This window comes from Castor canadensis, chromosome 11 (genome assembly GCF_047511655.1).
Source record: "Castor canadensis chromosome 11, mCasCan1.hap1v2, whole genome shotgun sequence".
NCBI lineage: Eukaryota > Metazoa > Chordata > Mammalia > Rodentia > Castoridae > Castor > Castor canadensis.
Genome location: NC_133396.1, coordinates 126,787,789 through 126,812,699, shown reverse-complemented (window position 1 = coordinate 126,812,699; position 24,911 = coordinate 126,787,789). Strand labels below are relative to the sequence as shown.

The 24,911-nt window shown below is 38.2% G+C and overlaps 1 protein-coding gene and 2 pseudogenes across 2 annotated transcripts in view; all 3 read right to left on the bottom strand.

Moving 5' to 3' along the window:
- Nucleotides 1-23,882, bottom strand: part of Nucks1 (nuclear casein kinase and cyclin dependent kinase substrate 1) — a 33,593-nt gene extending 9,711 nt beyond the window's left edge. The window contains exons 1-3 of one of the 2 annotated variants that reach the window (XM_020177455.2): nucleotides 23,621-23,882; nucleotides 3,895-3,944; nucleotides 1,398-1,503 (exon numbers count right to left, since the gene is read on the bottom strand). In XM_020177455.2, coding sequence (XP_020033044.1) covers nucleotides 1,398-1,503; nucleotides 3,895-3,944; nucleotides 23,621-23,637 — 173 coding nt within the window. In that variant the 5' untranslated portion in view covers nucleotides 23,638-23,882. The remainder of the gene's footprint in view (nucleotides 1-1,397; nucleotides 1,504-3,894; nucleotides 3,945-23,620) is intronic. The other variant, XM_020177446.2, reaches the window with a different exon arrangement.
- On the bottom strand, nucleotides 3,963-23,577 carry LOC141413965 (thioredoxin-like protein 1 pseudogene; annotated as a pseudogene).
- LOC141414516 (small nucleolar RNA SNORA48) lies at nucleotides 9,524-9,667 on the bottom strand (annotated as a pseudogene).
- Nucleotides 23,883-24,911: the final 1,029 nt, after the last annotated feature.

Sequence of the window (24,911 nt, the reverse complement as noted above, 5' to 3'; positions counted from 1 at the left end):
CTTGATACAAAGGCATCTAATACAAATGAAAATAAAAACTATATTTATCTCAATCATCCATGACACAAGAGAATAATAAAATCAAACAGTTGCAACAAAAAAAACCATCTAGGCTAGATGCATCTACACTGATGAGGCACTGTAACAGGCCATAAGCAGTACATTCTTATGAGAAATGTAAGCGAAAACGATGAAAAACAGTTGGGCTACTATTTAAATCTAAATTAAAGATACATTATGAAACTCTGGAAGACTGGTATAATTTGAAAGCACATTTTCTGAAAATTTTCAGCTAAAAAAATTAGAAGTCAGCAATATAAACAAAAACTGATAGACAAATGCATATATTTAATAGTGATTTTAGTGCTTTAAGAATCTTACAAGAACAAGTGAGAATATTATTCACTTTTTTGAACTGACCATCTGTAATAGTATTATCTTGAAGTGGTACAGCCTCATGGCTTAAAAAATGGACTTTGGGGTCCAACAGGCATGGTTTCAAAACCTGCTTGTTTATCTGCTGGATAGTCTTGGCTAAATCACTGAAGCCCACTAAGTTAACAAAACTTAATAGAAGTGTTGTGAGACTTAAAGGATAATTTTTATAAAGCACAAAACAGAGTCTGACATATAACATTCATAAATGTAGCTATCATCCTCACCACCATCAGCACTAAAGAGATCTTAAAGTTATGCTATGTTGAGTATGAGAATGTGTATGTATATCTTGAAAAAAGAGGTAAAAGTTACATGATCCTGGCCTCCCTGTAGTTATTTTACAGTTAAGTTACCACTCATATGAACGCATTTGTAAAATGAAGAGACAAGATGGCTAGGGAATATAGCTCAGTGGTAGAATGCTTGCTTAGCATGTACAAGGTCCTGGGTTTGCTCCCCAGCACAGCAAAAACAAAACAAACAAAAAACAACTAAGGGAAATGAAAATGTCTAAAATGATTAAACTATTTAACAAAGGAGAACTGATTATGAGCCAGTAAAATTCAGTAGACTATGCAATTTAAGATTCTACAAGCCTTAGTTATGGTTTTGCCAGTGATTTATACTTGAACAGAAGTCACTTTTCTTTGCTATGGCTAGAATGAAGTGTCAATATGTATCAACCATAGGTTATATATTAAACAATCTTTCTGCTTATGTTTAGCAGTTTCAATTTGCAGCAAGGGCATTCTTGGAAATCATCTCTGATTCAAGGTTGAATCCAAGCAAGCCACAAGACTAAAGAGGCTTACCTGTGGTCCCAAAAGTGCAGCCTAATAAGAATATGCAAAACAGGAAAGAACACTAAGTACATGGAGATTCCACTAATTTAGAAATCCCAGATTGTCCTCATTTTGAAAAGGTGACAGCATAAACAGAACAGAAGACAAATCTCCTACCTATCTTCTTGTGAATTCTTTCCAGATCGTCTCTTATTTTTAGCTTCTCGGGGAGATGATCGAATCTTCTTAGCAGGAGGGCCTGAATCTCTTCCATAATCTTCATCTAAACAGAGCATTTTTCAAATTTAATTAACTATGTTATGATTTCTATATGTTAAAATCACCACTGTATTTATTGACATTAATTCTCTCTTATGCTATTTAAATGTGAGCATGGCAAGAGTTCTCAAATAGTTTCTTACATTAAAAAAAAACTTCCGGGCCTGGAGGTGTGGATCAAGTGGTAGAGCACCTACTTTGCAAGTGTGAAGCCTTGAGTTCAAACCCCAGTCCACAAAAAAAAAAAAAAAAAAAAAAAATTCCGGAGGGGCGGGGCGGCAGGGGAGATAAAAGAGAATGATGGAGGGGGTGAATTCAACTATGGCTTTTTAAAGTAAATTTTTTAGTAGAATATAATTCCTTATACGAGGAGAATTCACAGTGACAATTCTGATTAGACTTATATTGTATATTATTTACATTGCCCCATCATTTCTCCCCCTCAACCCCTCCCCATCCCACTTAACTCAATTACAAGGTTTCTTAGTTCTATTTCATCAACTATGATATATTGTAAAAACTTTGTAAATGTCACAATGTATCTCCAGTATAACAATAACATGGTAATAAATTTCCACCCCAATCCCACTCAGTGCAGCTCCATTTTTGCATGTTACTCTATAGTCTTCATGTACATGTATACACTTCAGATATCTACACCAAACACCACATCATTTTATATCATTCCCTTTTAACTTATGATTTCCCCATGTTTCAATATGCTCATATTTTTTTTTAAATTATTACAGCAAAATGGTTACATATTACAAACATTTTGGAAAGTAAAAAAACCTAAAATGATACAATTGTAGCACAATTTACTTGTTTTATTTATTATTATTATTTTTTTTTGTGGGACTGGTTAAACTCAGGGCTCTGCAATTGCAAAGAAAGTTCCTCCCAATTTCAGCTTTCCAAGTAGTTAGGATTACAGGCATGAGCCACCAGAGTCCAGCAGGCAAAATTACATTTAAACTAAAGTATTAAATACATATGTTGTACTCTGGATACCCTGTCACTTCTGGAAAATACCTCCAAGTTCAAAAGCCCAACAAAACTAAAGACAGCCACCATTACCTTAAAAGGTGATTATTTCCACAACTGCTTACTGCACCAATATGTGCAATGGTGAGAAACTGGAGCTTCAGCAATTATTAAATTGTTGGATCCATTATAAATTCCATTATGGAACATCATAATCATTATTTGGAAATTTTCAAGTTTTTTTTTTTTTTCTTTTTTTGGGGTGGGATTAGGGTTTGAGCTCAAGGCTTGCTTGCCAAGCAGGCACTCTACCATTTGAACCACACCCCAGCCCATTTTACTCTAGTTATTTTGAAGATTGACTCTTGAAAATTTTCTGCCTAGGCTGGCCTCACATTTCGATCCTCCTCAGACTCCCAAGTAACCAGGAATACAGGTGTGAACCACTGGTGCTGACTCAAATCATTTTTAACAACACAAGACAGATATTCGTAAGTGAGACAGGGACAGAAGCTAAAACTCGACTACATTTTTAAAAGGTAAAAAAACACAAAAGGCTAGAAGCTGAAAAGTAAAATTGCTGCACGCCAACAAAGGGACCTTAAGTATTAGCTCTGCTTCGATTTCCCTACCTGTAAAATGAGAATGATACAAAACATTCCATATCAACAGGATTGTTCTAAGGAATAAATTATTAAATAAACACCTGGAACAACTCCTGGCACATAGAACAAGAATTTAATTAGTGTTAGTATTACCACTTGAAGGTAGGATTATCTTGTCAGGTTTTTTTTATTCTTCTGAATATCTTTCTGCATTTTCTAAGTTTTCTCAAAGGGCACATATAATCTTTGTAGAACAAAATAAAATAGACAGTAAATCACCTGGAAAAGTTGAGATGAGAACACAACACTAAATACATTTTTATAACTAAGATTTAAGACAGAATACTTATTCTGTGATGAGTTGGTTAACAGACCAAAGTTGCTTCACAAAACAGACTCTCATCTTACTTTATTATACAAAAGCCCTTCCCCCATCAAGGTATAGATTTAACTATGTTCATAGCAGATTTTTCCTTCTTTTTGAGATGCTGCCCGGCTTGACCTTGAACGCCAGGGCTCAAGCAATCCAATTGCCTCAGTCTCCTTAGTAGCTGGGATTACAGTCTCACACTACAGCACTGGACTCTAAAACCAGGTAAGAAAAAATTATTCATGCATTTATTATCAATGATTTATAAGAAAAAGCTAAAGCTCAGACAAGTTCAAGTTTTATTTGACACAATTAATCTGGATAAATATTCTAAAAACAAACAAACTTATTCCAAAAGCATGATAAAAAGTACATAAACTGGCAATTCCTCCACTGGTCAGGCCAACATACGATTTGTTGAAATCACAAAACATACCTGCATCATCCGATTCCTGAAACTGTGAATAATCAACGACCTTCCTATTTCTGCAGAAAGAAGAGACTCTAATTTAGATCACAAATAAAATTTAAGATTTCTAAAACATCAGAATATATTATTTCATAAACTGTGTTAGCTCTCTGAAAATTTTTTAATAGCCCAAACACTTCACATTGTTACAAGAGTGTGCAGCTTAATCCAAGTAAAACTATACTTATATTGTTCACTCAGTGATAGCAACCATTCTTCCCCATGAAACCACCTCCCAAAACACATGTAAGAGCAAACAAACCAATTCATAAGTACATTATAGAAACACCATATAAATTAAGAGCTTCCACATTTACAACTCAAATATTTAAACGTTATTCATTCTTACTGCTATACATACAAACACCTGTACTTGATAAAAAGATTCCTGCTAAGCTTTTGTTCATGGCAAAAGCCTTTGTAACTATTATATATAATATTATAATGCATAAGAATTACGGTAATACTAAATTAGGCCTTACGAAGAAGAAGGAAAAAAAATTAACAAAAGGTTTGTTTTTTTTAGAGGTATTGGGGTTTTAAGTCAGAACTTGAGCCACTCTGTCAGCCCAAAAGATGCTTTGTATGGTGGTGCAGGCTGTAATCCCAGCACTCAGAAGACTGAGGCAGGAGCATCAGAAGTTCCAGGCCAGCCTGGGCTACCAGGGAGAATACTGACCCTCCCATCCCAAAGGGATGTAATTAAAAAAACAAAACAAAACAAACCTATGAAAGCCTCACAAACTTATGTAACCATCTACTTGACTAATGATTTCAAGTATTTCCTATACCAGGTCAGGTCACGTCAAACAAACCTTAATTTCAGTTTTCCAACTTTGTATTCTGAATCTAAAAGTTTGAAATTCCTCCTTTAGAGGAAAGCTTATGTTAGAACTCAAAACAGACGAGTCAGAAAAAGAGCCTTGGATAACGTGTACTACAACTGCAAACCCAAATGCTACCAGCTACACTTAAACCCTATGTAGAAGGAATGTCTTGGTGATATAGATTAAGTCAAAGTCAGAACAGTCAGAATGGAAGCATTGGTCTATCATTTTTTGTATGTAAGGATGAAGTGGGGTTGGAATAAATTCTGAAAACATATTTGGGGTTTACATAGTGAGAAAAGTATTGTTATTATCCTCAACTTTAGAATGAGGGAGGGAAGATTCTAAGAATTTTTTGCCTTCCATTTTTCTTTATTTTACCAAAACTATTTTTATTTTGTTTTATTATATTTGATGGGTTTATATTACCAAAGTCATGTATTAACATACATGACTACTGGGGTTGGGGTAGTAGTTGAAGTGGTAGAGGACCTGCCTAACAAACATAAGACCCTGAGTTCAAACCTCAGTCAAAAAAAAAAAAAAAAAGAGGCTGGTGCAGTGGCTCAAATGGTAGAGTGCCCGCCTAGCAAGCATGAAACCCCGAGTTCAAACCTAAGCACCACCACAAAAAAAAAAAGAAAAGAATAAAAGACCTATTAATCCCACCTACATGAAGGACACAGATTAGTCAAATTCATTGAGATATAAAGTAGAATGGCTAGCTCGGTGCCAATGGATCACGCCTATAACCCTAGCTACTCAGTTGAAAGCCAGCCCAGGCAAATAGTTTGGGTGACCCTATCTCAAAAAAAAGTCCTTCACAAAAATAGGGCTGGTGGAGTGGCTCAAGGTGAAGGCCCCGAGTTCAAGCCCCAATACTGGAAAAAAAAAAAGTAGAATGGTGACTGCCAGGAGTTAGAAGAGAGGGTAAGGGGAGTTGTTTAACTGCACAGCTTCAATTCTGTAAGATGAGGAGTTTTAGAGATTTGTTGTACAATAGTGTGAATGTAATTTTAACCTAAGAGAAGGGTGGTGTAGTTTCTAAAGAGATTAGTACCAATAAAAAAGAAGTCAACTATTTTGCAGAAGGACAATAGGAAACATGCCTTGATGACATCTTAGGAATTGGCCAGACCCACAAGACAATAACAGGACAAACTTATTTGTGAAAGACTTTGCTTTGAGAACAGAGCTCTACTCTGCTTGCACAGTGCTACCCAAAGAAATGTTTTCCTGCATTCAACCATCTGGGCTGCTACAGGTGTAGTCTAAGGTTGCCTGGCCACTGTTTGGGCTGGTTGTAGACCTTGGCATCATCCCTGTGATGCTGGTTTTGCAGGTACACATAATTCAAGAGTTGTGAGGCACAGAGGCTTCCACAGAGATTTCCAAGGAAGGCCTGGGAGACCAGACAATGTGTGGAAGAGGGCAAAGTGTGAAAGTCCTAAGAGAGAAGCCGAAGCTGCAATGGAGACCCCAGGAAGTTAAAGAGATGCCAGGAATGTGGAACTCCTGCCAAACTGCAGGCAGTGAGCAGAGTCAGCCCAGGGGAGAGGCCATGTGGGCTGCAGCTGGCAAGGCTGTAGAGAAAAGGCTACCCAAGTCCTCTGAAGCTCACATCATGTTACCACATGCCCTGGATATCAAACATGAAGTTACAGGATTTAAAATGTTCCCTGATGGGTTTTGGTCTTATTTGGACAGATCTTTCCATGGTATTCTATTCCTTTTGGAATGAGAATATTTATTGGTGCAGTTGTTATGTTTGAGTATGTGACTTGTTTTGATAGGGGCTCACAGTTAAAGAGTCTGACTTGAGTCTCAGAGAAGACTTTGGGAACTTAAATGCATTTAGTTCAGATGGACATGAACCTCTAGGGGCCAGGGGCAGATATTATGGTCTGGATAGGAAGCATACCCCCAAAGGACACATGGCTTGGTTGCCAGGCTTTTGTAATGTGGCATGATCATGAAAGTATATTAATCTATTGATGGACTTATAATAATGGCATTATTTGGAGGTGGGGCCTACTTAAAGGAAGGTCACTATGGGTAGGCCCTGGTTCCTCCCTTGCCCCTCTCTGCCTCCTGTCTACCATGAACCAAAACCTTTGAAACCGTAAGTCACAATCCTTCCTCCCTTAAGTTATCTCAGGTATTGTGTCACAGTAACAAAAAGCCAACACCTCTAATACCAATACTCAGGAAGCAGAGGCAGGAGGAATCATGAGTTTGAGACCAGCCTGGATTACACAGAAAAACCATCTCTTCCTTTAAAACACAAAATATTTTAGCTTTTGATGATCTGAAAATAGGCAGAATTCTAAGAATGATCTTATAATGTTACTTAATCACAAAAACTGTAAAACTGGAGTAAACCAAAATATGAGTACAGAAGCAGTCCTATCTTGCTGAGGGCAATTAGTCAAAACAAATGAGCCATTCATAAATGCTAATAAGGGAAAAGAAAAAAGTATCTATGGCAACTGGGCTGTTCAAAAGTCTTTATAATGACTTATAAATAATTTGGTTTACTTCCCAAGTATGTCTGGACTGGAGGTGTGGCTCAAGTGGTAGAGCGTCTGCTCTGCAAGCATGAAGCCCCGAGTTCAAACCCTAGTCCCACCAAAAATATAAATAAATAAAGTTGATTTAGTTACTTCCCAAGTATGTCCTGCCTTCTAAAGATATTTCTTAAAAACAGCATACTAATTTCCACTATAGTTGGCCCTCTGAATCTGTGGGTATTCAACCAACCATAGACTGAAAATAGTGTTAATGGAAAACTCCACCTCTATCGAAGACATACACATGTTTTGTGGACGTTTCCTAAACACAGTGTGGCAACTATTTATATAGCATTTACGTTGTATGCTTTAAAATAATCTTAGATTACTTAAAATACACAGGAGGATATGCATAGGTCATATGCAAATATGTCATTTTGTGAGGGACTTGAGTATCTACAAACTTTGCTCTGGGAACCAACCCCCACCAATACTAAAGAAACAATCTTATTTGAAGATTTGCCTTCTTTAGGGCTGACATACATTTTTGATGAACTTGTTCCCAGAAAAACTGGAAACTGAGAAGCTACATTACAGTAGAAACCCAATGCTTAATAATAATATTTAAGAGCTGGTGAGTGGGTAGTACATGCTTGTAATCCCAGCATGCAGAAGACAGGGAGAAGAATCATAAGCTTGAGGCCAGCCTGCACTATTTAGTATGAATATCTCAAAAAACAAGTCCAAGGGCCTAAGAAGTTCAACTACTGGCTGAAAAAAACCAAAACAAAACAATCATAGCTTGCCAAAATATTATTACTTAAGAGCTGGATGTGGGCTTACATCCCACCTGGTCTGACGGGGTCACCATGCTTTATGTAATGCCTTTCCCTTACCTTTAATAAACTCTTATTATCTCCCTTACTAAAAATAACAATAAATAAAAATAAAAGAGTTAGATGTGGTACCATCTATAATCCCAGCACATTGGAAGCTGAGGCAGGAGGATTCCAAATTGAGGCCAGCCTGGGTTACAGAGTGAGACCCTACCTTAACAAAATAAACAAAACCCACAAACAAACAAAAAACTATTACTTAAATACCAAAGCTAAACTAAACTAACTCTTCGGGATATAATGAGTATCAACAACTACAATACAAAACTTTAATATAGCACAGAAAAAAGACTTGCAAGTGTGGTGGCTCAGATCTGTAATCCCAGCTACTTAGGAGGTGGAACTTGGAAGAACTGAGGTTCTAGGCCAGGCGGGAACAAAAAGCAAGCAACACTCTCATCTCACCATCTCAACAAAAAAAGGTGGGTATGGTAGTTCACACCTGTCATTCCAGCTATTCGGGAGGCCTAAGTAGGAGGAGGATCCATGGTCCAGGCAAAATAACCAAAATAACCAAAGCAAAAAGGGATGGGGACAGGGCTCATGTGGTAGAGTACCTGCCTAGTGATCACCAGGCCCTCAGTTCAAACTCCAGTACTGCCAAAAAATAAAAAATAAACCCAAACCCAGGTTTTGAACTGGATTTAAATACTAATTTTTGCCAATTACTAGTATATCCTTAAGTAATTTTCCCTCATTGAACTTGTTTCCTCAACTGTAAAATAAGAACAGTACCAATCTCTCAGTATTATTCTGAGAATAAATGACTGCCAGGTAGATAATAACTACCCAATAAATAGTAGTTATTATTACTTTTATCTTCCTATTTTTATACTAAGTTATTTCTGGATTATGGCATTTCGGACCATTTAGGTCAGAAAAAGTAGCAAATAGTAGCTATTTTAAAGCTGGCAAATGAGTTATCAACTTCCATCACTCCAATCAGCAAAAATTCCATCTAAACAACTCTAAAAGTCTGCATTAAAGAAAAAGTGCAATGCAACAAGGAAAACAAATGTGTAATATAAAACACAGGTATACAAAAATGTTAAGATTTCGATTATGTGCCTCTACCTATTTTAAAAACTGATGTAATCCTGCTCGTGCAGTGCCTCAAGTGGTTAAGCACCTGCCTAGCAAGTGGTAAGACACTGAGTTCAAACCCTAGCACCGAAACAAAACACAACCCCCCCCCAAATCCAATATAATCTCTGTATCTAGACTGTAGCCCAGTGGTGGAAATCGTGCTTAATATGCACAAAGCTCTGGGTTTGGACTCCAGCACCAAAAAATAAAGTAACTTGATCACAATGAACCCAATTACTGCTGGACGATCTCCACAGGTCTTTTTTTTTAATTTAAAAAATGTGCCCTAGGCATGAAATAGCCTTGGCCACTGACCCAGGCACCAAGCTAGGATGAACAAAGGACTGTCATCTGCTCTGCCCCTGAGTGATGTAAGAACACCACTACCAATGAGGTGTCTCTTTGCCCACCGCCAGGGGGTTCCACAGTTCTTTGAGATGGGAAGCCTCCACTTTTGTATGTGTTTAAAGTGCAGAGAAATAAAAGGTAAAGTGAGCAGATAGACAAAGCACTCTAAAAGATGTCTGGCACTAAAGGTAGACAATTCAAAGCAATTTAAAGGCAATAAGACTTTATTACTCCACTGTCTTAATTAACTTCTTTCTACTAAATATTGACAAAGTTCATCCCAAAAAGTTTTTCTTTATTGTAACAAAAACAATATTCCTGGCATGTGAACCAACATTCTGTTCTGAAGAGCTAAGGATCACACACAGAAATGGAAACTGCCTTATCTTTGAAATTATGTCATTTAACCCCCATAATTTTAAAGGCAAGAAAACGGGTGACCAGAGAATCTAGCTCTACTTTGTAGTAAGTCTGCACACCTGAATATAGAAATAACAAGTAAACTCTAGGTGAGGAAAGATGGGTAATGAAACTTAAATATGATCCCATATTTAATTATGGGCACCCTAACCTTTATACTAAAGAGCACAGTTATTTTCTTAAATTAAACCCAAGAGACTCTTAAACAATCTACTGTATTATTAATGTTGATTGTACTGACACTTTTATCCTGAAGAAGTTAATTACTGTTATAAAAAACTGACTTTGCTAAACTTTCTAGAATTTAACAAGCTTTTCATAAGGCACTTTAAAAAAAAATGTTTTTCAGCCAGGAACCAGTGGTTCATGTCTGTAATCATAGTTACTTGGTAGGCTGAAATTGGGAGGATTGTGGTTCGAGGTCAGCCCCAACAAACAGGATAAGAGACCCCCATCTCCAAAATGACCAGAGGAAAAATAATGGACTGGAGGTGTGGCTCAAGCAGTAGAGCACCTGCTTCGTGAGCATGAAGCCTTTAGTACAAACCCCAGTACCACCAGAAAAAAGCTTTTCAAATCCTGAGTTTTGAGAAACCCACAATAGCCAACATAGTTCTTTCCATTAATTGTCTTAGTGGCTAATATCTAATTTCATCAGATGAATAAGATCCTGCAGAACAATGCTTTTCATCCATAGGTCACAACCCACTACTACTGGGCTTTGACATAAATTTATTGGTGCATATCAACATTTTAAAAGAAGAAAAAAAGCACTTAGAGAAAATTGTACCTAAACAACCATAAGGTTCACAACTCCTTTGTTTTACCTTAATAAAAAATTTTATTATTGATGTATAGCCACAGAAGAATGTTCTTCCACTTTAATCTAAAGAAATTTTTTTGAGTCATGGTCTCGCTATGTAATCCAGACTGGATCCTCCTGCCTTTGCCGCTCGAGTGCTGAGAGTACAAACAAACATGCATCACCATAACCAGCTCAAAAACTTTTTTAAAAAACACTTTAAATTTAACCTCATAAAACATATCAAAATTTGGTGGTGGTAAGGAAGTAGGGACAGCATATGTGTTAGAGCTATTAGACCCTACCTGAACAATCTAATCCAACCCTGCATCCTGTCAATGACTATTTCTAGAAGAGAATGAGAAGTCTCACGATCTCCAAGGCAACTAACTAATGCTAAGAAAATTCCAGTAAGTCTTCACAGTGAGGTGAAATCGGCCTCCACTGTCCACTAACTGGATCTACCTAGCCCTACCCACTCTAAGCCCTTTTCCTCCCCTTCTTCCTCAGAGAATCCCTTAAAATCTACGATTATTTCCACTGGTTTTCATTGGAGCTAAATATGAGGATTCTTTAAACAGCCATTCATAACATATTTTAAGTACTTCTTTATGCTCTAGTTGTGCTCTTCCACACATCAGATGTAGTTAAGTCTGTCAAATAGTGCCCAGAAGTAAACATAATATGGTTTTTAAAAAAGATGAGGGGGCTTAAGTAGTACAGCAAGGACAAAGCCTGAGTTCAACAAAACAAACAAAAACCCAGTATTGCCCCCACAACAAACTGCAATTCTAGTAACTAAAACCTTTTTTTCCCCCCAAATTTAAGAACTTTTGGTACCCTGATTCTGCCATTTCAACATATGATTTATCTTTTCCAACTTATTATAATTTGATGAGTATTCCACTAAAGTACTCATCTATGTCATTATGAAAAAGACAGTCCTTTAAGGCACCAATGGAAATAGTCTCCAGGCTGACATCCATCTATTGGTCAGTCCTCTCTAGGTAGACTAGTGAGAAACTAATCCATCCCACTGAGCTATCAAACTGCTTGTATGTCTGGTCTTACTCACAAGTAAAAGAAAACAAGAGAAAGAAAACAAAAACAGTATTTTCACAGAATTCTCTTGATCTAATAAACTTTTCCTCCCTCCTTTTCTTCCTTTTGTTGCAGTGTTGGAATAGAACCCAGGACTTCGTGCATGTTAGGCAAGTATTCTACTACTGACTTATACCTCCTGAAAAAACTTTTCCCTTGAACTCAAGGTCTACACCTTGAGCCACTCCTCCAGCCCTTTTTGGTGATTCCCTGCCCCCCAATAGGGTCTTGAGAACTATTTGCCCAGGCTGACTTCAAACTGTAATCCTCCTGATCTCAGCCTCCTAAGTAGCTAGGATTACAGGCGTGAGCCATGGCACACTGCTCTATAAACATCTTGAAAAAGAAATGAGTTCATTTAAATCAGTGAACTTTTTAGCAATTGACACTTTTTTGTTCAAACAAAGTCTCCCTAATAAGCAAAATGAAACACAGTTGTCTAAACATAAAAGCAGTATAGGGCTGGGGGCGTAGCTCAGTGGTAGAAGTGCTTGTCTAGCATGCACAAGGAACAGGAAATCAAACAAACAAAAAAATTAAAGGAAAAAGCTTCTAGGTTTTTCAAATGAGAAAGCTAAATTCTAAGAAGGCTTGAATGATGAGCCCGACACATTTATTAGACAAATGTCAGTCATCCTACTAAACACTTTGACCTACTGGTTAATGGCTAAGTCTAGTTAAGTATTAATTCTTAATTAACACTTCTTATTCCCTATAGTCACATAAAGTCACACAGTACTTTATGACTGACTGCCATTTCAATTCCACCACATAGGAAAATACTTTAAAAATAATGTCAACTATGCATGTTTACTTGTAATAGTAAAACTTCCTATAAGTGAAACAATCTACAGTTAGCTATAAACATCATTTTTCACTATTTACAATTTGATTATGGAATGTATGTATACTGCAACCAACTGAGTTATATAAGAGTCACATAAATAATATAAATCTGATGCTCGATCCTTTACAAATATGAAATTACTTTTTTTCATCAAATTGTCAAGTATAAATAGGATAAGGTCATCAATACTTAAGATGAGGCACTTTAACAACTACCCAAAAAAGGCTAAGTATACAAAAGTATAAACCAAAGCCATTGATATTAATCTTAACCTTAATTTCAGGTGTAATTAACCTGAGATGGTCTATATTAGGAGTATTATAAACTTTTATTTTTTGCCTATCTGCCACCAACTTAACCCAAGGCAACAAAATTTTTGAAAGACATACAATATGACATCAGCATAGACCAGTTACTGTGTTCACATACAAATGAACTAAGCATTACCTAATGACACTTGGGTTTCAGAAAACCACTTTTGACATTAAAACTCATAATTTCTTCAAAATCATGTATAAATACATTGGTCTCAAAGGGCAAACAGTATTGCTACTTTATTTCTACACAAGAATGCTCTCAATTTATTAACTGAAAGAGTATATAAGACTCTTACATATTCTTTAAAATACTTAATTTAAAAAATATTTAGAAATTTAAAAATTAAATTTGCCAAGACTTTCTAGCTTACAATTTTAAGATTAAAAGAATAAAGGACAGATATTTAGCCAGCTTCTGTGAATCATCTTTTAAATATAACTTTTTACAAACTCATTTTCATGACCTCTGTATATACTCTGCGTGTTTTGGTAATTCAGATAATACTGGATTAAAGAAAATAATTTCTATTGTTAAATGTACCGTATTTTTCCTGTCTGAATTCAGTATTTCTCTATTAGTAAAGAAAATGTCTGATTCAAATTAAGGTTTATACAGACCATATTAAAATCTTGGTATGAGAACTTGTAGACCATTAACTAATTGCTTTAGGTAAGAGTACTTAAATCTTATTGAACCTATTTATTTCTGGCAGTTTATAATATGAGTATACTCAATATAGCCCAGATACCCAAATGTCTTTTAATAAAAATAGAAGTCAGCACTTGTTTGAGCAAGGTTAGCTGTGCAAGTCCATTTATCATAGTCATTCTATGTGTACATGTACACAAGTACTCCTTAATTCCTTACAACAGTGTTGATCCTCTGAAGACAGAAAGTAGCTTTCAAACAATATGCTGCCAGACACTTAAGTCTCTGCTAAAATCAGAAGCTGGCAAATATTCAAACAAAAGGCAAGTGAAAATATTTATGCATAATGACAAAATTTACGCTTGCCAAAAGTAATGACTTTTATTTACAACTGCATGTATCAAGATTACAATAGAAACACTAGTGATATCATCTGAACAAAAGCAATGATTTATTGGTAATGGCAAACAATGAAACACTGACAGTTTCTACAGAGAATCAAGCAATTATCCAGGAGCTGCAAATCTGATTGCAGTAGGTCTTCCAGTGTCTTTTGTATCTTAGTGGCTTTCTCCTTTTTTGCCAACTACTCGTTTGAAGTTATTCATGTTTGTTGTTTGGACTGGAGAACCAATAAAAGTAAAATATCAATTTCTTGTTGTTTCTTCTCCACCTTGATTAGACTGAACAAATATAGTTACACTGCTAATGTTCTGACACTTAACAAAAAAAGGTGGAACAATGCTATCTTCTTTATCCTCTGTCAGCTCCAAAGCTTGAGTTGGTTCACTTCTTTCTGTCTCTTCAAAATCCATGGATTGCGGTAAGCTGATAAAAATGTTTACATATTTAGGCCCTTGAAATCTCAAGGAATAAAGTTTAACCGGTTGATTGCACTCCACAGTAATAAGTAGCTGTTCATCACAGTCAGATTCCAAGGTCATGTCTTTTCCTTAACATTTGTCAAACCCATGCTAATCACTTTCATTAAGACATTCTCAACCCGCTTTGTTAACAGAAGGCATTAAATCTATATAGCCTTTTGGAATATCTGTGTCCTCGCTGCTTCCAGGGTCATTTTCTAAGTGCTGCTTGATTTTTTCTTCTAATCCCACAGCATCTGCTCCTTGATATTGATCAATTCTCACTTTGTTTCAGAAAAACAAAAATGTAGGTGTTGCTGGTACATTGTTGGTGGCAGCTGTTCCCTGACACCAATGTACATCTACTTCTAAGAAAACAGCTTGTGGATATTATTTATAGAATTGAATGCTGGGGCAATCCTTAGACAACGGTCCACACCCTCATGGTGAATTTGACCACCATGAGTCTGGAGCCTGCGCTGCTCAGCTTCAGCTGGAAATCCGGATCGCTTCCGACTGGCTTCACTCCGACCATTCTCTGAGAGCCCGGCAGGGTGGCTGCGACTTCAAAACTGAAGAAAGTGCAGGAGTGGAAAAGGAGAGCTGAGTTGAGGCCTGGAAAGAAGGAAGAGATGGCGGCTGCGGGGTCTTCTCCTAGGGATCTCAGGGCAGAGTCACGCCAGGGAGTGGGACCAGGAAAATATTTTCTTTCAAAGTCACACAGAACTTTCAATGAGTGTACAATAAAATTTGATAAATAAAATGGACAGATTTTCCCCAATAAAAGCTTAAAATGGGTGAGACAGAAGCATTAAAATGGGTCTCAGATGTGAACATTATCACTGAGTCTTGGCTTGCAGCAGGGTTTTGGAAACCCAATGAAATCTTACAAATCATGTAGCCCAATCACCAGGGCCAAATCTGTAGCCTGACAGTTAGGCGTACTGAGTCATTACAATGGAGGAGAAACACACTGAAGAAGTGAGAGGCAGCTCTGTAACACAGAAAAAAACACTTGTGACTTTGAGGAAGGATAGAACTAAGGTAAATGAGGCACAGTTCTGATAGGCTGTAAGAGGAGTGTGTTAAAGAGGCCCACATCACCTCTGAAGAGGACCTAGAATCCCATTTCATGAAAGTAAGGTAGATATCGAATTTTGTGTTTAGTAATCCCTCATCCAAAACTTTAAAACTGTAAATTAAGATAGTTATCTATGTCAAAATGATAGACAAGGCAATGCTTCTAATAGTCTCTGACTTTAGAGAACCATATGTCTTGCTAGAAAACAGTAATCATTCAAAGAGTGTATATTTTGTGTTATGAATTTTTACAGCTGTGTCACATCCTTGGAAAAAGCCTGCTGTGTCTGTTATCCCATCCCAACAAATAACAGGATGGACTTCTACTTTTTCAAGCTTTTTTGTTTCTCAATAAATTCATTTTTAGGGGGGCATAAAGGAGAATGATGATATATTGTAAGACCTTTTGTAAATGCCACAATGTACTCCCAGTACAATATAATAATAAAGTAGTTCATTTTCCAGATCACTGTATCTTGACAAATCAAAGATTCTACACTCCAAACCAAAGCAGCTGGAAAGCTGCTTTGCTTAACACATAAGTGAGCAAGCACCAAATTTTAAAAATGCATATGCTAAGAAACAACTGAAAACATACAATACCTAGTTCAGACACCCTTGGCAGCCATTGTCTCTTCATCTAAAGTATTCCAAAGACCTATAATTATGACTAAATAGTACTTATTTAAAAACATGGCAATGGATTCTATAAATCAGTTTCACTTCCTAGTAATAACAGATTTTTCACAATGAAACAAAGGATGCCCAATCTGACCAATGTGGTTCTGCACTAATTCAAAGATCTCTTCCTATTGTGTACAAGGGAGTCTCCTAGGTGTTGTGTCTAGTCTCAAAAATTAACAAAGCTACTTATGAATAAAGTAATGAGGTCACATTTCTCTTTGTAGATGAAAATTTTTAAATGCAAATGGAATTGACACTTTGTAACAGTAATACCTTTATTAGTAAATTCAAGTAGCCAAAGTTTGCAAAGCAACTCATCTGGCTATGCAGACTGTGCATCACACAGCTTGAGGAGCGCTCACATGGATTACAGAAGGGAAGATGTCCCAGAGTTACACTGTATAATGGCCCGGTTTTGTATTTTTGGAAAAAACAGAACTGAAACTCCAAAATACAAAAACCTTTATTTGAAATCACCCTTCTCAATAATGAATGGTACTTTTTAAGAAACTGAAAAGAAAAAGCTTTGAAAATTGCTTTGTAAGTGCAGAGTGCTATTATCCCATTAGAGTTCAATATCACCATTATACAGAGATGATATTGAGGATGGACCTTAAGTCTCCCAATACTAAGGATTTCGATTGCTGTTCCACTGCTACCTCTCCTAAGAATTTGTCTTACTACTTAAGATTAGTACTAAATTTGTAACCTTCGTAAAGTTAAACTAACTCCTAATTTTAATCTTAATTTCCTTCTAATTTTAATACATTATGTAATAGGTGTCCAGTCTTTTTTCAAATGTCCTGTTTTTTTTTTTTTTTTGGTGGAACTGGAGTTTGAACTAGGGCTTTATGCTTGCCACGCAGGCACTCTATGACTTGAGCCATTCTGCCAGTCTGGTTTTTTTTTAAACCTTTTACTATTATTAGTGATAGATTGTTTTGTTTCTTAGACAGACTTTACTTGATCATGTGATACTTTTTTAATAGTCACTGGATTTAGCTAGCTAATAGTGTGAAAAATAAAGGCAAAAAACCAGTGCCTTTATTTATTTTTTGTGCCTTTATTTTTATGTAAAACAAGCCTATAGTCTTCTTGTATTGTCTGTTAGGTGGCTTTGGAATTTATTCACTTCTTTTAGTCAGAGGAAATGCTCTATTATTAAATGCCTAAACTTAAAACGCTACCTGACATATATTTCCCCCCACTCACACTAAACATGGCACTTTTTCTCCCTAAGTACATCTTCTTTAGTCCTTCCCATATTCACTCCCTCCTCCAGGAAATTGTCCTTTTCTCCACCTGCCCCCACTCTCCATAAGCTTAGTTATTCCTCCCCACAAGTCCCATTAAGAACTGTAATCCTTTCCAAAGAAGACAGTGTGCTACCACTATGAGAACACCTTATGACTGTGTCACATAAAATCACGCTGGTTTTGGGTTGTTCACACTTGGATTCAAATTCTTGCTTCAACTCTTAGCAGTCAGAGGAAGTATACCAGTTACTTAATTTTCCCAAAGCCCCAGGCCTCACACATGAAAGAGTAATATATACCTTGCTTGAAGATTTGTTGCATGATTTTAAAATATGTATAAAGTACCTGGCAGAATATTTGGCACCTAAGAGTTGCTCAGTAAATGACAGCTGTATCGTGTGGAAGTGATTTTTCTTTTTCCAATTTATGCTGTTAAAAATCTACAATTCTTAACTCAAAATTTAGAAATTCAGAGCTGGGAACATGGCTCAATTGGTAGAGTGCCTGTCTAGCAAGCCAAGGCACTTTAAACCCCTGTAGCAAAAATTAAAAAGTTTAGAAATAAACTTAAGTTATGAAAACTAAAGTCTTCCCTCCCCACCACCAAATTTACATGGTGACAAACCCTGACTTGACCTAAATGTGAGGATTTTTACAATCTGTATTTAGTGTAAAAATTCAAAATTTTCACTAGGTATTTGTTTTGCTGGGATTGGGGTTTGAACTCAGGGCTTTGCACTTGAAAAGTAGGCGCTCTACCACTTGAGCCATGCCCCTAGTCCAGGTATTAATGTGTTTGATTATCAGAGTATTCCAGATCAGCAATGGTATTTTATAGTATATGTACTGATTCCTTTTAAAATCTTTTTAAAAACATAATTCCCAAACACAATGGCCCCAATGGTTTCAAACGAGGGATATAGACCTACATAATACATCCTCTGTGGAATCAATTACAGCAAATATAAGTCTAATAGGATGTAAAGTGGATAAGATTTATAGTCTAAATCCAGCCTTGCTATTAACCTCTACACTTTCTCTCCTTGGGTATCAGAGCTATGAAGAACTGGACTTGGACTTAGTCCTTGAAATCCTAATTTTTTTTTTTTTTTTTTTTAAGCAGCACTGGAGTTTGAATTTAAGGCCTCAGGCTTGCTAGGCAGATACTCTACCACCTGAGCCACTCCCAGCCCTATTTTTCTGTTGGGTATTTTCAAGATAGAGTCCCCCGACCTATTTGCCCACAACTGGTCGCAAACTCCATCCTCCTGATCTTTGCTTCCCGATTTGCAGAATTGCAGGCGTAAGGCACCAGCCTTTTAAATTTAATACTAGTTTAAAATTTCTCTGAAAAAAATACTGGCAGTACTAGGATTTGAACTCAGGGCTTTGTGCTTGCTAGGCAAGTGCTCTACCATTTGAGCCGTGCCCCCAGTTTATGAAAAATATTTAAAGTATTGTACTAAACAAAAGTGCTCATATGAAAACACTTTGGTCATGTTCTCTCTAAATATTCTCTATATAGTGGTAAAAACCTATGTATAAAAAATGCAATCAGGCCAGGTATGGTGACACACCTCGGTAATCACAACACTCAAGAGCGGCAGAGGCAGGAGGATCATGAGTTCTAGGATGAGTTGGGTTAAACAGAGAGACTCTAACTGAAGGAGAAAAGAAAAAACAAGTAGAATGCAGCCCCCAGTCCAGTACAATTAAAAAAAAAAAAAAGCAAAATAAACAAAAACCCAGAATGTAGTCAGGTTTGCCTAGCATACACAAAGTTCTGGGTTCAATCCCCAGAACAGAAAAAAATAAATTAAAAATAAAGCATGTACTCACTAAATAAAAAAAAAGAAAATATTTTTTGGAAGTACTAGGGTTTGAATTCAGGACCCGTGCTTTCTAAGCTGGTGTTCTACCACTTGAGCCACATCTCCAGCCCTAACCAGACCATTTTAATGGCAAATACCAGGCAGGAAAGAGTGGTACCATGAAAGAATGCTAGCTTTGCCCTTTAATTTATCTAGGTTCAAATCTTGGCTCTGCTATTAAAATTCTAATACTTTGAGTAACATGCGTTAAGCTTGTTTTGTTATCTGTTATTATTCTGGAGGAATAAAAAAATAATATACATTACAAGTAATCTCACTAAAACAAAATGAAAGTCTCTACCACAGTGCCTGACTTAATTTTTCCTAGTAAGCTATTATGAAAGCCCACATTTTAAACATTGCATTATTACAGTTTTCAGCTGAAGTGTATGTTGAGAAAAAGTTGAATACTTTATGTTCTTATAAAACTTACTCCTCCCATTACACGGGTTTTGTAATTTGTTACATCTATCTTTGATAATGTTTTTTAAGATAAAGTCTAAAGATGAGATTTTATATTTTATAGGAAAGTGACAGATCTGAAGTTAATAAAAATCACATTTCTCTTGCATGCACACACATCTGGAAGACAGTGTGATATAAGAAAACAGGCTCATACCACATTTATTAGGACACTAAATTTTAAGTGTCCTCCTGTACTCACTTGATGACAAATTCCAAGCTACTCTGAATTGAGAACAAATTTTTTTTGCTAATAAAGAATATTTAAAAAATTCAGATACATCCCAATTATCCTAGAACAATCTAGAATCTTGAGAAAACTGTTAATTCTCACCATAATCATAAACCTTTAAGAGCCTAAGCTTTTAATCAATAATTTTCAATGGCAAAGGTTCTTTGTGTTCTCCAGCATTGAACAAAAGATGAGATATCAAGCACACTTATGTTACAAAGAGGAACAAATAGATTGATCTGCAATAACGTGGATCACTTTCAATAAAGGAGCAGGATCCCTCCCTAGAGAATATACTAACCTTGATCAAGAAACCTGGTTTCTAACCCAAGCAAGTCAACAAACCTTTTAAACTTTCTCATCTTTTGTTAGTAATGACATTTTGCCTCCTCACAAGGATTGAGTCATGAAACCACTCTGAAAGGTTAAAAAAATGCCACCAAATCAACATTAATAACATTACTATTTATCAAGCAGAAAATTACTTTGGTGGCAAGGGAACTAACAAGGCTCAAAACTAGTAAAAACAGGTTCTAGTCTCAACTTGACACCTGCTAGTGTGTGTTACAGGGTACCTCACTTGTCCAGGTCCCTTGTGTACTGAGTTTACTTCACTTTTTTCCTAGCCCCAGGACTATACTCTTATGCTATTAATTTTAATCTAAAGTCTAAAATACTTGAGCTGTCATACACACTAAAAACCTTGTATGAAAAAACTTACTTAGAAATGATGTGCTAGCTGGAGATGTAGCTCAATGGTAGAACATCTACTTAGCATGTATGAGTGCCTGGGCTTCATCCCCACCATCAGAAGTAAATAGGTAAATAAAAATAGAAAAGAGGGCTGGAGGTGTGGCTCAAGTGGTAGGAGCACCTGCCCAGCAAGCACAAGGCCTTGAGTTCAAAACTCAGTTCCACCAAAAAAAAAAAAAATCAAAAAAACCAAAAAACATAGATTAAAAAAAAATAGAAAAGAAATAATGTGCTAGACAGATGTTCACAGACAACCATGCTGTGGCCAATCAGCTCATCGTATGCTTCATTTAGAAATTAGTGTCAAAGAACTACTAGTACATTTCCAATTGCTCTTTAAATGTTAGGTTCCTATTAAAATAAAAATGAATATTTAGTGGGGGTGTGACTCAAGTGAGAGTGCTTGCAAAATATGAGATCAAGGCTTTAAACCCCAGCACCCCCACGGACACACAAAGTGTATTTATAGTAAAAATGAGAACCAGAAAAATGGTAAAATCATAGAGGCCTAAGGGCCAAAAGAAGACAATGATCTTTCCAACATGTGCTTGTTTTTAAACAAGATTGATCATTTCGAAACCAAGTTAATGTCAGTAATTTTTTGTCAAATGCTGTAAGTATTAAGTCTTCAATTATACTTTCAAACAATAGCATTTTCCTTAGTCAAGACTTTTTATTGAAAAATTTAACAAACCACCAAACTCAAGTTTAATTATTTCTGCTTTATTATTGATTATGAGAATATCAAAGACTTCTTAAAAATAGTTACAAAGAGACTTTATCACTAAACTATAACCAGAAACCAAATTGCTCTGAAATTAGTAACTTGAAAGTGACCAAAAAAAAAGAAGTCTTTATTTTTCAATTAAGGGCAATAAACAAGTTTAAATTATTTTTAACATATCGAGTAAAGAAAAGAAAATGCCTCCAAAAAACTAATGACATGTGCTTAATAACATATTTATCCCCACATGGTGACATTAAAAACCCAAGTTTTCCAGTTTTAAAAAAAAAGTTCTGTTCACATTCCAGAAACTCTGGGACCACAAACTCAGACATATAAGAAAGTGACTACAGTAAAATAAAGTCATCAAAACTAAAAGAGAAAAAAATAGTAATTTAATTTTACCACACAGTAATTACTTCCAGGAGACAAAAGCTCCAAATAAAAGAAGTCCTTATAATAATGTCTATGTTACCTAATCCTAAAGAAAATTTCCTGAACCAATGGGATGGACTCATCAACTGTTATGCCAAAAAACTCTATTCGAACTATAATCTGAAAGAGCCATCCTAACTTCTGCCCAAAGGCCAACAGAACTTTCACAGTCGAGATGGTTTACAGAAATACGGCTTGAAACTGGAGCGCAGAAAAGCACTCAGCTAGCCAGCTCACTGTCCCCATTCCCACCCAGTGCGTAGGATATGCAGTCTCACAAGACCCCCAGGGGTAAACGGATCATCTGGTTAGGAGACAGAACCGTGAGCAACAAAACCCTCCTTCCCAGGTTCCAAAGCACTCTTTGGAACTCTTGTAAGATACGTCCCGTTGCCCATAAAACTTGGAACGAAAGGGAAGCGACAACTGTAAAAACATTCAAAAACTTAATCTTTATCTAGTTAGAAAACTCTATACAAAAGCAGCCACTCCTTACATTAAGAGTATTTACAACAGCTCTCCTCTTTAAGGCCTCAAAAGACTGGAGTAAAGCGCATTCCTCCTCAAATGGCACATTCCATACCATCGCCGGGAGGGTTGCAAAGGGCGAGCCCACCGACCGCTGCGGGGGGGGGGGGGTGGCAGCAAACTTGTTGAAATTATGTGGCTCAAGCATGGTTAGCGGCACCTACTTCCTTTATGATCAGACACTCGGGGGAAAGGCTTACGGAAACACCCGAGACGTACACGCCGGGTGAAGGTGGAACGAGAACCACACGGGATTTGGGTCGTGCAGTTAACCCGCACCTCCCTGGGTACGGACATTTTCCTCTAAGGAAGGACATTTCTAATCCGAGGCGATAGACAACTTGGGGGGCGGGGAGAGACAGCAGTCCACTCCACTCCGGGGTCCAGTCTCAAACTCCCTTTTGCCAGTAAAGAACGGGTCCCGCCCACGCCCGGCCCGGGAGGCGGGGTCAGCAGCGGCCCCGCGGACAGAGTGCTGCTCCTCCCCCTTGCACAGAACACACCGGTCCACTGGAGAACGAGGCCGCACGCCCCCACCCGCACGCAAATCGCGAGAGGAAGGGGCCGCGCGACGCGTCCGCCCCTCCCCACCGAAGGCGCGGGGTTGGAGCGCGAGGTCGGCCGTCTCCCCTGCGGGCTCCGGGGCCGGCCCCGAGGAGGTGGGGCCTGCTCGGAGGCGCTGACTTCATACCCCTCCCCCTCCGGCCCTGGCGGTTTGGGAACACCCCGCCCGCTCCAGTGCGGCGGGTGGGGGAGGTAGCAGAGCAGACCGGAGCCCTGCAAAGGCTCGGGGCGGGGAGGGGCGCGCGCACGGGCGCGCAGCCGACAACCCCGCGCGCCAGCTGGCCCCCCACGCTCCAGGGCGCGCGCGGGTCCCGAAACGGAGGAGGCCGCGCGTGGCACCGGGGAGAGCCAACTCTTAAGCTTGATCCCACACTCCTTCGCCACTTACCCCCCCCCAAACCCCTCCAACCCGCTCCAGGCCTCGGGCTCCGCACTGACCTGACAGGCCGAGACATGTTTGCTGTCGAAACAGGACCGAGTCGAGAAGCCAAAGACCAGGACCCCCCCCCACCCCGCGCGCTCGGCGCCCCACCCCCCCCGAACTTCGGCCGATGGAGCCGCTACCGCCGAGCCCCTAGCTGCTGGTGTCTCAAACTCCGCCGCTTCTTGATTCGGGGTCCTTGGATCAGACGAGCCCCCCGCTCCCCCGTCTCTTCAAAATGGATGAATCAAACCAGCCGAAAATGCGCCAAAGCCGCGATGCAACCAAGCCCACTGGGGTTTGTGCGCTCCGCCCCAACACGCCCGCTCATTGGCGACTTCTGCCAGATGCGCCCTACTCATTAGTCCATTTAAATCATCACGTCTCTCCGGCCCCGCCCCGCTCTCGAATAGGCTCCGCCTCCTCCGTGGGGTCCTGTTAGTCAAGATGCTTTGAGAGCGCACGGCCGCAAAACAAAAATGGTCGCTGTTGAGCCCGCCCCCTGGCTTCCACGCCAGAGTTGCGGATTCGTCTTGGGTGTTATGTTGGAACGGCTAGAAAAAAAGATTTATATTGGGTTCAGCGTCGCTCAGTGTTCGTGTAAGGGCGTTTCATGTTCGCTTGCCTTGATCACCTAGAAAATCCACTAGTTACAAAACCCGTGAGACAGGCAGCAGATTCGTCATTAAGGGGCTGCTTCAGAATTGGAGGGAAATCCTTAGGTTCAAAAAATTTGACCTTATAGCTATAAGCCCCTTACCCTGGCTTTAACGTTAGCCCACAAGGGCACACCAGCTGCTGGAGTAGAGAGTCAGGATCATATCTAGAAATATCTTCACCTCCAATTTCCATTCGCCAGTCTGGTCCTTGAGAGCCACTTCAGGGTCATTAAAGTACTAGTCGCTGACATCACTTTCACGAAAAAAGAGGTGCATAATGACTAGAAGCATGAACTCTGGGGCCACAAGGTGTTTTGGTTGGAATTCTATGTCTGTTAATTAATAATTGTGTACCTTTGCCTCATGGCACCTCAGTTTTATCATCTGTAAAATGGGGAACAATACTACCTACCTCATAAACTTATTAGGATTAATGAGTTGAAATATGAAAAGCCTTTTAAAACAGTCGCTGGCATGCAGCAAGTGCTCTTTAAGTGTGTTAAATTCAGTTTTTAAAAGATAATCCCCATCTTTGAGTAGTGGAAGGACTGGCTCAGACTTTCAAATCATTACTGAAGGCAACTCAGATCATTTGATTTAGCTCCGTGAACAGTTGCTAGATGTCTAAAACTCTCAGAGGCAGAGTGCA